This window comes from Dendrobium catenatum, unplaced genomic scaffold (assembly GCF_001605985.2).
Source record: "Dendrobium catenatum unplaced genomic scaffold, ASM160598v2 fragScaff_scaffold_508, whole genome shotgun sequence".
Taxonomy (NCBI): domain Eukaryota; kingdom Viridiplantae; phylum Streptophyta; class Magnoliopsida; order Asparagales; family Orchidaceae; genus Dendrobium; species Dendrobium catenatum.
Genome location: NW_021318970.1, coordinates 3,420 through 17,382, shown reverse-complemented (window position 1 = coordinate 17,382; position 13,963 = coordinate 3,420). Strand labels below are relative to the sequence as shown.

Sequence of the window (13,963 nt, the reverse complement as noted above, 5' to 3'; positions counted from 1 at the left end):
TTAGTCATTGTACTTGCCCAAGTTGCAACGGTGAAAACTTCGATGTATGTGCTGAAGACTTTCAGGCGCTAAGGCATTCCATATACCGAGAACAAAGAACAAAATCTTATGAAAACAAATTATGATAACCTTAAACATCTAACCTTCCTTAAAAGCAGAAAGAGAATACACAAACTATTAGCATCATATAAGCTATAAGAAGAAAACTACAAGTGATAGGTACTTCTTTCTCCACTAAGATATTAAACATGGTGAATAAAATATAAAAGAATCAAACATACAAGGTACTACATAACTTTCAAACTGAATTTTGTCACAACAGTTATCCAAAAAAGATCAATGGGTATGATGGGATTAGGGTTTAGGGCAAATATACCTCATTGCATGCCAAAAGTCTCTTCTAGAGGGTCATAAATGTGCCTCTCAGGAAAGAGTTCTATAAAGTCTTGTTTTACCCTATTTCTGAAGAGAGGGTGGGGTACAAGTCCCTTCAATAGTACCCTGAAGGGTAACTCTTCCGGGGGATCAGGACATTTTTTCATGTCCTCGTAAATATTCATTGCATCAGCTGGTGAACCAAATCTGAGAAATCCCCTGATAACCTCTGCATAAGTTTGATAATCAGGAAATAACTCCTTTTCCTTCATGCTATCCCACACTTGCATAGCTTCTTCCATATTTTGACCCTTTGCTAAAGAAATAATCAAATCCTTGTACAGAAACACATCTGGTTTAAACCAGTCTTCCTTTTCAATTAACCTGAACATCTGAAAGTTATCACACATTTAAGATTTTCAGCCTTCACCAGAAATACAATAAAATTGAAGTCACACCACAAAATAAAGCTACCTTGCAATTTTATAGCTAACAATAGACCAAATGAGCAACTTAGCGGTAGTGTTTTATGCTCTTTAGCCTTGATCTAATTCAAAAAAGTTTAAAAAAAAAAAGAAGAAGAAAACTCTCAAACATCGAAGTCCCTAATAGGAAATATTTGAGTTCGCAAGCAATTCTATCGGATTTGCTTGAGTATTCAAGCAACCCTAACGAATATTGGTGAAATCAACGAAAGAAACCACGAGTTTGGACACAAAATCACCACAAAAACAATAGAATTTATTAAGGAAATCGAAGTAAAGCAAAGGAAAGCAAAGATAAAATTGATCCTCAATTCGAGAGGAGGATCATTCTCTCCCAATCTCTAGATGATGAATCTAGATCCCAAAACCCTAAGAAACTCCAAGAGAATAACTCAAATTATACATACCCTACCCTTCCCTCTCATCCCTATTTATAACCTTAACCGCCCTCCCACCCCTTACTAAAAATAGTTTATTTTAAATAAAAAATCTTGGAAGCTGTGGGTCCCATTGCTTTAGGCGGCTAGGGGAGAGGCGGCATGGGCCCGCCTCATGTAGACTTGGACCGGCCCATGCTGGGCCGGTTGAGTCAGTTCCTGCTGAACCGACTTAACAGTTTCCACTCTAGATTGCAATCGAAGAAACAGAAATAAATTCTTCTTTGGCGGTCAAATTCAAGGCATGCTTTGAGGATTAAGATAGGTATCCATTCTAGAAAAGACAATGATCAACTCACATTTTGCCGTCTTCCCTTCAGTTAAATTGTACAGTTGAAATGTTTCCTTATGTTTACAAAGCATTGCATAGAAATTCTGATGTAGTAGCAATGACAATTTTCTTTTCCATTTGATGGTTATTAGAGTAATTTGGGAGAACGGGTATGCAAACCATGGAGAAAAGGGGAGAGAACTACATACCCTAAAAGAGAGAGAGAGAGAGAGAGAGAGAGGAGATGAGGCACAAAATCCAAAGTAGTACCACAAGAAGCTTGATTTTATAATCTTGTAATTCTTCAATATCATCCGCGTCGTTTTTTTTATATCATCCGCTTCCATGAATACTTGCATTTATTCCATTTATTAAGGGGGAATTTACAGGCCATATGAAAATAAGTAACCACTAATCAAGGAGTTTCTCCATATAAGAAAAGCCTTTAAATAGGAGCCCTTTGAACTAAGTCTATGATTACACTTATGTAAAAATAAAATATTGATCAAGAAATTAGTAGAGTTTTATGACAGTTGGATAATGGTGCTGATAGGCCTTCTATAAGCAATGTGCAGCAGCATCTGTATTGGATCAACTAACGCATGTCAAAATAAGCTCATCTCCCGAAAGTTGAAAAGTGGCACTCATGACGGTGGTAAATGTGAAACTAGCTCATGAGCATCTTGAAAGATAACAATAGAGGAAATTGCAAAACTGTGACATACATTTGAGGGCTCCTACTTTGATCCTCTATAACACCCACCATATCAAACCCTAGGTATTAATCAGTGATTGTGAGTTTGGAAATGCTCAGTTAACCCAAAAATAAGTCAAGAGTTAGAATGGAGAGAAGAATATGCAAAATGGCAAAAGTTCTGGGAGCGCAGCGGCATCTAGCTCTTTGATTGGAGAAGAGCTGAGGGAGGAGTTGCAGTGCTAGGAAAGGCACTGCCGCGGCGCCAAGCTCTTTGTTGGGATATTTTCGAAAAAATTTAGAATATTCAGGTCAGCATAGTGGTGCTGGGGAGGTGAGTGCCGCAACGCCATACCAAAATGAGTATTTTTTTAATAATGAATATATATCCATTTTCATTGCACCACCTCACCTCAGCCCTTGCCTGAGAAAAGAGAAGGAAAAGGAGAGGAAAGATACATAAAAAGATGGGTTTCAAAAGGCCAAAGCTCATCTTCCATCTATCGGACTATTTAGGAATTTCATAAAACACAACGTAAGACTTATGAATTCCTATCTCAATTTCAATTCTAATAATTCTATAAAACGATATGGGTTAAAATATATTTTTCACGAGTTTTACACATTTTACCGTATAACTTTTAATGTGTTGTTGTATCTTTATTCTGAACATTTTAATTATAAGAAGTTGAATTTTTACAGGTTGGTTTTTTTTGTAATAATTTTCATGCACATCGGGCAAATGAGACTTTTCTGATTTACAAAATAGTTCAATAAAAAAGCTTGAAACAATACTCTTTATATGAATGAAAAATGTTTAGTGGGTAGGCTTTTATACATGCAATATGTATTACTACTATAGACAATTCTGATACTTCATGCATCATTATAAACTCACGTTAAGGTCAAAATAAATTATTGTTGCATTCAATTCACATAATTTCATGGCATGGCATTCTCTAAATTATGATATGTAAAAAGTGCACTATCTAAAATGATACAAGAGCCCTATATGTTCTGTTTTGACCTCATATTCTTTGTGTGGATGTTAGAGGGGTTTTGAACCCACTTGCTAAAAACGGGTGTGGGAGATTATTATGTTCTGTTTTGTTCTTTTTTCGCCCCACTTGTTATATACAGATGTGGAAGGTTAAAGGAATTATAAGTGCAAATGGAGTTATAAGCAGGTATTTAGACATGTGCATTATATTCATACATTTGCATAGTTTGATGACTTAATAAGTACAAATGATATTTTGATCTAGTTCTGACAATTTTTTAATTTCTATATGAATTCTAATCAAAATGAGAATGTTAAGTGCAAGTCAAGTTCTGGTGACGAGTACTCCATGACATCTCTGGTAATTCTATAAAAGTGAATATTGAAAGTATAAATAGTAATTCTAAAACTAAGTACACATTGATAAGCCTATGAAACTGTCATGTTAGTACTTTGTTTGTTCTTTATTAATTATCAAGTATTAATTAAACTATTTTATAATATTTTGACTGGATATTGATATCTGTGATGGGTTGGTGCTATAAGTTTATTGAGCTGGTTGTGCTCACTACGTAAAACTTTCTAACATTTCAAGAAAAGAAAACAACCCGGTAGAATATGAAAGGAGGTAGACTGGTAGAGTGAAGATTCTTTGAATAGGGAGTATTAAGGTACTCTTTTGTAATCCAGTGCCAATTATTTTGATGTATAGATTGCCTATGAACTAGATTATTGTACATGTATTTTGGTGGGTGAAATCAATAGATGTCTCTATTACTCCTTTTATTATTCCGGATTTCATAGTGGCTCTAGTTTATTATGTTGATGGATGAGTAGAATTCAGGATTAGACATTCAATTCTTCTCTTAGATCCTAGAGAGTCACATCCTCACCATTCATCATAAAGCTGTAGCTTATCAGTGTCTAGGCAAAGAACAAATCTTTGTATGGAAATAGTGGTAATGGCAACATAAATTTAACATATAGGAATGGTGATTGAACCAGTAGTAGCATGGTTAAATAAAGAATATATTGTATTTCCATCTCAAAATATAGATTAACATAATCAAGGGGTGAGGATTCCTTAGACTCAACATTAAACTATGATGCAATCTCATGCTCAGGCTCATACTCTTGCACTGACTCTATTTTTTTTCTTGTTTTTCATATGTAGGATTCTCTTATGATCAATTCCTTCTAGAGTAGCAATCTTTTTTTTTTCCTACAGACATTTTGATTTTGAGTGGGAGAAAGATGATTGATTTCTAAATCATCAATGGCTTCTTGGGAATCTTGGTAGGAGAAGAGACGCAAATGTCGGGATAAGATTCTCATTGAAATTCCTTACGTAAGAATTCCCCTTAAATATCATATTTGGAAAAAAAAAACAGGTGTTGAAGCTCACATGCATGGAATTGTATAAACATTAGTGGTAGGTGAGTAGTATTTACAGCCTTCTTGGTTGGAAGATTATCCAAAAATGAAGCACTTGATAGCTTTGGGATCCATTTTGGTCCTACTGTGTGAACAGATATGGACATAAGATGAGCATTCGAACACTTCCATAGAAAGAGTAGATATTATTTTGGTGTTAATTTAGGCTTCCAAGGGGCTACAAACATGGGTTTTGAACTTAAGGTTATGAGAGGATATTCTATTTATGAGGTATGTCACAGTTAGCATAGCTTCCCCTAAACATATTTAATGATACGAGTAGTGAACATAAGGGGCCAAGACACTTCCATGAGATGACAATTTTTTCTTTCAGCCAATTAATTTTGTTGAGGGATCTCAACACAAAAGCTTTGATAAATAATTCCTTCGTTGGATAAATAATTACTTGAGATTGAAGCAAAATATTCTTGAGCATTATCAATCTTCAATGTTTGGATTTTTTTATTAGATTTAGATTATAGTATTCTTTTTGCTGGTTTATGTTTTTTACTAATGATATTCTTCTTGTTGATAAGACTATAGAGGGAGTTGTCAGTAAACTTGAATTATGGAGGCCAACTTTAGAGTCTAAAGGTATTCGTTTTAAGATCTAAAACCGAATACATGAGAGTGTAATGTTAGTGGTAAATAGTAATAGATCTAGTGGGAAGATTGTGAATTTGGCAATCAAGTCATTAATAAGAGACCATGCTTTAAATATCTTGAGTATATTATTCAAACTGATGGTAAAATAAATGTGGATATTATTAGTAGAATTCAAGTTGGATGGATGAAACAAGGGAATGCATTAGGCTTGTTGTGTGATAGAAAAGTACCCCTAAAACATAAGAAAAATTTCTATAAGGTGGCGGTGAGACCTGCAATCCTTTATGGTGCAGAATGTTGGTCATTAAAAGAGAAGCATGAAATTAAGTTAAGTGTTCCAGAGATGAGGATGCTCAGGTGGATGAGTAGCTTCACTCTTATATACAAAATGTCAAATGAGTATATACGTGAAAAGGATCGAGTAGATCCAATGACATATAAGATTAGAGAGAGCCATCTTAGATGCTTAGGTCACATAAAACGTCAGCATTCTAATAACCTGAATAGGAGAGTAGATGTATTTGATTTAACCTATGTTAGGAAAGGTAGAGATAGACCTAAAAAAACTTTGTTAGAAAATATTAGAAATGACATTTTTTATTAAATTTAAATGAGAATTTGACTCTTAATAGGATATAATGGAGAAAAATGAGAATTTGACTCATACCATGTAGTGGAATAAAGACTTGATGTTGTTGTTGTTGTTGTTGTTGTTGTTGTAGGTTTAGATTATGGTATTGAAGGTAACAAAATTTTCTTTCAACATATGAATGTAACTCGAGTATTGTCATCTAGGAAAGACATGAAACACCTAAATCTAGTTGCATTTCTTACACTAGTGGTTTTCAAATATCAAAGTGGATGAGAGAAAAAGGATGTGAATTTTGATAAGGTAGACTAAAACACTGATGTTGAGTATATCTAGAGAAATGGCACACTTCACTAGAAGGATCTTTAGAGATATTATTGACAACAGATGGAAATAACTTTCTAAGGTACATACATTTTGGGTGACCAAGATGATAGTGATGTAACATAAATTCACTATTTTTATTAGAATTAAAGTAGACTTAGGTACAATTTTTTATTTGTTTGGTTTATATGAACTTGAGAGCCTCCAAATAAGAAAAAATATCAGATATGAGAAGGTAACACCTTGATCATACTTTAGCATTACCAATAATCTTCTCTAAATCCAAGTCCTGAAATAGATAAAGGTTACATGAAATTAGTGATGCAGTGATGGTCATAAGATTTTTGACAGATAACAATTTAGGATAGGACAAATAACAATTTAGTTTAGGGACAAATAAGACCGTAGAGTTTTCAGTGATTGAAGAAAATTGATTCCCACTCCTGTAACTTTGAATATATTTCCATCAAATATTTTCACAAACAAATCTATTTTGCATTTTATGTATGACTGAAGTATAGATATATGACACTGTTACATGACTGAAGTATAGAGCACATACGTATCACATGCTGAAGGTTGAGGTGATAATGGTTCTGAACTGGAAGAAATAGAGTTTTGAGTCCTGTATTTGTTCCTAGTTTAATAGATTAGAATTTAGGGAGTTTGACGTGTTCTTAGTGGATACATGTTGTCCTTGACTTTGTTTAATGTGGGGGCCACACATCGATTGTTTTACATGAAACTTCAAACATATCTCCCTAATATTAGGAAGAGATTTTGTGCCTACAACTAATAAAGATCATTGTTTAGTTCCATGAGAAACTTAAAACACTTATTTCTACTCGATGATCAATTTATATAGTGCCTTATAACCAGGGCGTTTAGACCCAGTTGTTGCTATTGATACTTAAGAAAGTTGAAGTATTGAATAACTTATACGTATTGAATAATTTATAAGTCACATTATCATAGTTCATGGAGGATTTTCTCCACAAAGAAGAGCTTTCATATGCTCTCAAATTTTGAGTTAGTTTTTTTTTTTTTTAGCTTCCAAAATTACATTGGCAAAATAGAGAGTAAATATTCTCCTAATAGTCATGAATTTGATAAGCCATGACATCACGATATTATTTTCTAATTTCCAAATCTTATAAGTAAGATCTCCTTCTTCTGGTATTGAACTATTGATGATATGATCCCATCTGGTAGTCATCGCCATGTGTTTGAATTCTCCGCATTAATAATTTCTGGAAGGATAAAACATTAATGCTGCAATAATGGACTGGAATCAGTAACAGGGATCCTGTCAAATACAAGTTTCCAAATGGGTTTTATTCCTCCACGTTTTGTATCAACCCTAAATCAAATTCCATCATTGAGCTACCATACGGTTTGTGCTAAATATGGACATTATTTCCAACACAAACATCATCAAATGCAGATTTCAACATGGAGATACGCAGCAAGAATCATTAAGGCAGATTTTAGCGTGCGCATTTCAAAATGCATGCAAATTTTAGTATGAAAACAGAAGCAGAATCATTAAACAGATTTCAGCTTGTATATATAAGGATACATGTAGATTTCAGTATTAAGACGCAGCATGAATCATAAATGAATAGACTCAATATGCTAAAATCATCAAAAGAAAAATAATGCATGTTTAAAACAAAGGGGAGTACAATGGAACAACATGAGGCATTCTATTGCTGCCATAGAAACGTTCTAAAACAACAGAGACTTCTTTGAACGTTGAATCATCTTGCCAAAGAGTCAAAGATAGCTCTAATACAGAACCCTGCATTGGGTACCCATACCCACACCCACCCATGTACCCACCCATATCCAATGGATATGGGTGGGTATGGGTACGCCCATGACCTTGTGAGTGTGTACTCAATATCGAGGGATAAATCGATTTACATTGCTAATCACCATATATCTTATATTACTGCAATCCTCACTACGTAGTGTGTTGCACTTAACCACGTTGTGATTACGGTAAATTCTGATATGCGGCTTGAAAGTTTACAATTAGAGCAAAGGGTAGCAAGCCTCGAGGCTATCAATCCATGGCAGACTGCGTTCAAAAAGCATCGAAAGTGGGGGGGTATAGGTGGATACAACATCTCGAAAGTCACCATGGGTGGGTGTCGGTGGGCGAAGCCCGTCCGAGTACAACATGGTTACCCAACCAGGACCTATGTAGGGCTTTGCTCTAATATCACTTGATAGAGTTATAGCAAAAGTTTTCTTCTTCCTCTTGATTCTTATGTGGGTAATCTTTGGAGAATGTGTAAACCTATGGAGAGAGAGAGAGAGAGAGAGAGAGAGAGAGAGAGAGAGGATGGAGGGGGAAATGATATGAAAAAAAAAAGGTAAGAGCAAAAGAAGGCCTTCGAAACCCAAGGGGAGGGAACAGGAAGCTTGACTTGCTGATCTTGAAATTCATCATATCATACATCCATAAAACTGACACGTATATCTGTCAGAAGCACAAAATAGTGCACAATACACCAACTAGTGCACCAAGACACACCTCTTGCGTGATTCCGATAGCTTGGCTAGAAAGACAAAATAGTGTGCACTACTTGCAATAATTTCTGCTATGTGCGAAACACTCCATATTATTTGTTTCAATTTTTAAGTGATTTTTGAATGACATCAATGATGCTAATGAATAATTAACTGATGAATTTGATGATAAGCAAGACAAAGAGAATGAATTTGTGTCTTGTAAAGAAAGAGTTGATACAAAGTGTAATTGAAAGAACTAGTGATGTCTATGAAAGAAACTATGACAATAAAACTAAAAAAAAATAACAGAAGATGAATCTTCAAATCTTCATCTAGGCCTAAGAAACTTGTAGATGAACAAAAAGAATGATGAAGATGACGAAGATTTTGACTTTGAAGAAAATAGTTAGAAAAAGATGAGGCTAATCTAATTTATGAAAGATGAGAAAAACTCCTATATGACAACCTCAGCTTTCGATGAATATGGGATTTTTAAACATACTATTTCTCATGTTTTGAGCCTAAGCTCCAAAGTTTAGTGCTTATTATAATAGTATGCATATCTACATCAATCATGGTTTTATTTGAAAATTTAATTACTTCTTTAATTTGAAAGTTTATTTTTCAATCTTAATATATTCATCTACGATGCACCGACACGGACACAGAACACGGCATTTTTTAAAAATATAGGACACGGGTGCGGCGCGGACACGGTATAATAATTTTTTAATATAATATATAGAAATTAAGGTAACATTATATTAAAAATGACAAGCAATAATAAATCAATTTCATGATAACTTGTTTAACTTATAACATAAATATGTTTAGTACAAAATGTCTAGTACAACAACAAAATATAAGAAAAAAACAATTTAGTACAACATGAAGGTCCAACTACTCAATAGAGGGAATGATAGAATTAAATTCAGAGGTTGATCTTTGGCATTCAATATCATCATCATTGAATATCACTGCTTCCAACTCTGGTTCATCTAGAGAAAGATTTGCAACCTCCAATAATCTCATATCCTCAAGGCACTCAAACCCATCTCCAGCAACATCCCACATCTTGTTATCACATATTATATAAAGTGGGATTCTCCTTGATAAAAGAAGAAAATTTGTATACACATAAACTAAATCTTCAGCTCGTTGTGGAATTATTTTATTCCTCTTCATTGATTGAATAAATGAGTATGTGCTCTAATTTCTCTCACAACAAGAAGAGGATGATACTTGAAGTTCTGCTTGTTTTTAAAGTTCGTAAGTTATTTGTATGTGAAGATACTGTGGTACCGAGCATATTCCTAGCAGTACGTACCAAGCATGTACCTAGCGATACCTAGCGGTACCAAGCATGTACCTAGCGATACCTAGCGGTACCAAGCATGTACCGAGCGATACCTAACGGTACCAAGCATGTACCTAGCGATACCTAGCGGTACCGAGCATGTACGTTAGTTTTTTTTGTAAGTTTCAAAAAACAACAATTAATATTTCAGGCGTCAAGAGTCAGGCGTCTATGCCATTTATCAGTCACAGAGAGAGGAGATGAAAATATCTTCACTGCCAAAAAGAAATGAAAATGAGAATATTCGATGATTGGGAATTAAGTGCGGATGTTGATTTGGTGTTGTGGATAGGAAATAAGAAATTTAGTTACGCGTGTCAGACACGAAATTATATTTAAAAATATTCATGAAATATTTAAGACGCGTGTCTGACATACGTGTCCAATTTGCATTTAATATTTTTTAATCGGACACGTTTTTGGCGTGTCCGACACATGTCGGAGGAGTGTCGGACGAGTGTCGTGTCGGACACTGCACGCCTCTTTGAGGAGAAGTGTCGGTGCATCATAGATATTCATTAACCTTCATGTTGTCATGTATGTTAAATTGAACTTAACATTCTAATTATGCATATTGATTCTATTTTCTCTTTTAGAATAATTTCCACTTATATTGTTAAATTATAAGTAAATATTTATGATTTTCATATGACTTGCACATCTTTCAAAACAATATGTGCTACAAATGCAATATACATTATAGCTCCAAGAGACTTGAATCATAGTGCACTATTAATTATTAACAATCACACTTATATGTACCCCTGATTATAAAGAGGGGTTTACAAGCTATATGATAAAAAATATCAAGGAAAGAAAACAAAAAGGGATTTTTCATACAAAAAAGACTTCGTAGCAGAAATCTTCTTCATTAAAGCAAGTACATGATTAGATGATATTATAAAATAAATAAATCAAGCAGGAACCAAAGTCAAGTTTGCTGATAAGTTGAATGATAATGTCAATAAATCTTCTGTTGATGGTGCATTACAACTTGTAGAATATATCATATGAAGAAGCATTTATTTGTTGCACTTGATTATGTTAATAATCACAACTAATTGAGCAATTTAGTTTTAGTGCTTTTAAGTTGTTTAGCTTGATTATATATATATATATATATTGCAATGGCAACAGCATCGACACTATCATTAGCCTTATGGCCCTTATCTCAACTATGTGATGTCAACATCATGAATCCTCTATGCTTCACTAATTCTTGTTGATTGTTGTACAAGGAGTTAAATATAATTTAGAAAATTATTTTGAACAACTTCTATCCAAATAACCTTAGGTTTACCCTTATTTGCAATACAGAGAAATCCTAGTCATAAGATTGCCAACTTCAAGGCATAAATTGAGGATTAAGATTGTCATCTACTCCATAAGAGAAAATGTACAACTCATATTTTGATGTTTACCCATCCAATTTCACAAACTTAGGAAAGTAAATCATTGATTAAGAATACTAGAGTTTATTTATCAAGAGACAACCTTCAACAGAACAAAAAATCATTTCCCCAAAATTATAAATAGATATAAAGAAAATTAAAAAAGAAACATACTGATGCTAAGACAACAAAAAAGAGACTTTCACCTGAAATCTTGACCTTAATAGCTTATTTACATGATGTCTACAAAAACAGAATGTTTGTGATGAATGAAAAAGTAACAGAGTGAATTACTCATGAATACTATGGCAGACGCATGTTGCTGCTCCCATAAATAATCAAGCAACATATTATTTTAATAAAATAGTTATAGATGATTGGAATTGAATCGGAAAACCCTTAACTCACCCACAAACTCTGAAACTCTTAACATTAAAGAAAATAACAAACCACATTTATTGTCAAAAGCATACCTTGAGTGCCAATCCGACCTCTTGTTGCCGCTCAAGCTCATTGAGCACTGTGATCTTCTCCAGTTTCAGCAACCGCAAGACATGGGACTTGATGAACCTGGCAAGCTTCTCGTCATTGTCCTTGAACCTCTTCATTCCCTGTATCACAAAGAGCGCCTCCTTCCCAAGTAGCTTCTTTCCCCTCCATAGGGGACCCCTCGGCCTCCCATCATGGTAGAGGCGTTGTTGTAGCTCCATGATTGGCTCTTTCAAAACAAGTTCTCCATATAAGCACTTGCATTTAAGAGGATGAGAAAATTGATGAAGAGGTTTTGCAAGGATTGCAAAAATGGATGCGGAGATATTGGAGTTTTTTGCTTGAAAGAGAGCACGTATGGCCATTGATGGAATTTTTTATTTAACAGCTCCAAAAACCCTAATCAAATGGCAATCAATTCCAAATTAGTTTATAAAGTTCAACATAGAAATTCAAGAAATTATGGTATGCATGTATAATTCAGTTGGCTCTTCAAAAATATAATGATGGATAAATGCAAATGAGCATACATATATTTTGCAAATTTACTTCAAAGAAGTCAGCAAAGAAACCCCCGCAGGAGTGCTGCCCCTTGACCGGGCAGGTCGAACCCCGCCAGGGGGCAGCGCCCCCTTGACCCCCAGCAGACCGGTATATTGTTGTATTCATCAACTTTAGTAGTAGTTGTAAGTGTTAGTCTGCTTTTTAATGAATGCATGCTTGTATAAGTTTTCTTAATATAGAATAAGTGAAGCATTATGTTTAGGGGTTTAATATATTGCACTAATATATTCTTCTCATAAATGATGGTAAGAAGTAAGGATAAAGCTGAGTCAGGTCATAGAAAAGATCCAGCATGGAAATATAGTAATCACCAAAGACAATATCAAGCGGATGCAACTACCAGGGGGGATTCCTCTCCAGTGACAGCGGCAACTTTCTCTCTCCCATGGTCCAAAGGCCACAAAAAAGAGGCTAACAAGTACGGAAGTTGCTTCGATTCAACAATAGGGGAGGATGAAAAGAATCTCAGAGGTGGCTCCCACTTTATCTATAATAGTGTGCACATACGAGAAAAAAAAAACAATAACAACAGAAGAAGCGGAGGAAATGCTGCAACATCACTCCGCTCGTTCACAATTGTAACACTCGTTTATCAAGGCCTAAACAAATCACTAGATCTACCAGATTTTTTATATGGGCAATACAAACAACATCACATCTCTGATAGAAACAAAACGGCTATGTTTCAATTATAAGAATAGCGGATGAGTCATGTTTTCTGACTTGAGATTTGATGAGCAAAGACAGTATGGACTTAAGGAAAAAATGAAGCAGTGTTGCACCTATCTGTAGATGAAATGGGATATTAGAGAGAAGAGGATGAAAGCTCACCCCAAATAGCGGGACCTTTGATCAACGCTAGAGCATTGCGGCAACGACACTAATTGCCCAACTCATAGGGCAAGCCGTAGGAAGTTAAAAATAGATGAATCATGATTGCCCGTCGGACTGGACAAGACTCTTGAAGCAACTCCATGGTTCAGTTTAAAGGGGGTTTGTTTTATTGACTAAAAAAGGAATGCAGTGTAAAATGAATACTTTGGAGTTTTTTTTTTAGAGAGAGAGAGAGAGAATTAACGGACAGTGCCCGGACTCACACACACAACACATACGTATGACTCAAACTCAAAACCTCTTAGTTAGTAGCCAAAGCACCCAACCAAGAGACCAAAGAAAACTGTGTATACTTTAGAGTTATTTATATGAGTGTAAAGTAAATTCAAGTGAATGGTTTTTTTTTATTTGATTTGAATTAAAATGAATGTAGTGTAAAGTTCAATAATAACGGTCGGCGGCAAGTGACAATGGCTTCCTACTTCCTTAATTTCTTCTCCCTACTTCATTGATTTCTTCTCCCTACTTTCCTGGCTTCCAAAATCCACTGTTATGAAACAGCTTCTTCACTCCCCATTTTAACAGACCAACCC

At 34.8% G+C, this 13,963-nt stretch overlaps 1 protein-coding gene across 2 annotated transcripts; it reads right to left on the bottom strand.

The window, feature by feature from the left end:
• Positions 1-110: 110 nt before the first annotated feature.
• LOC110092576 (protein THYLAKOID ASSEMBLY 8-like, chloroplastic) lies at positions 111-12,536 on the bottom strand. Of its 2 annotated transcripts, none has more exons than XM_028694610.1 (3): positions 11,957-12,536; positions 347-767; positions 111-304 (listed from the first exon to the last, which is right to left on the bottom strand). In XM_028694610.1, the coding sequence occupies exons 1-2, from the start codon at positions 12,335-12,337 to the stop codon at positions 378-380; spliced, it is 771 nt and encodes a 256-aa protein (XP_028550443.1). In that variant the 5' UTR covers positions 12,338-12,536; the 3' UTR covers positions 111-304; positions 347-377. The 2 variants fall into 2 exon arrangements, with proteins under 2 accessions (XP_028550443.1, XP_028550444.1); XM_028694611.1 differs by having other exon boundaries at positions 111-307; positions 350-767.
• Positions 12,537-13,963: the final 1,427 nt, after the last annotated feature.

Excerpts from the sequence above, each read along its gene's own strand:
- LOC110092576 (XM_028694610.1), bottom strand. The coding sequence starts at position 12,337 with ATGGCCATACGTGCTCTCTTTCAAGCAAAAAACTCCAATATCTCCGCA. Across the intron at positions 768-11,956 it reads AGGTCGGATTGGCACTCAAG|ATGTTCAGGTTAATTGAAAA; the intron begins GTATGCTTTTGA and ends GATAACTTTCAG.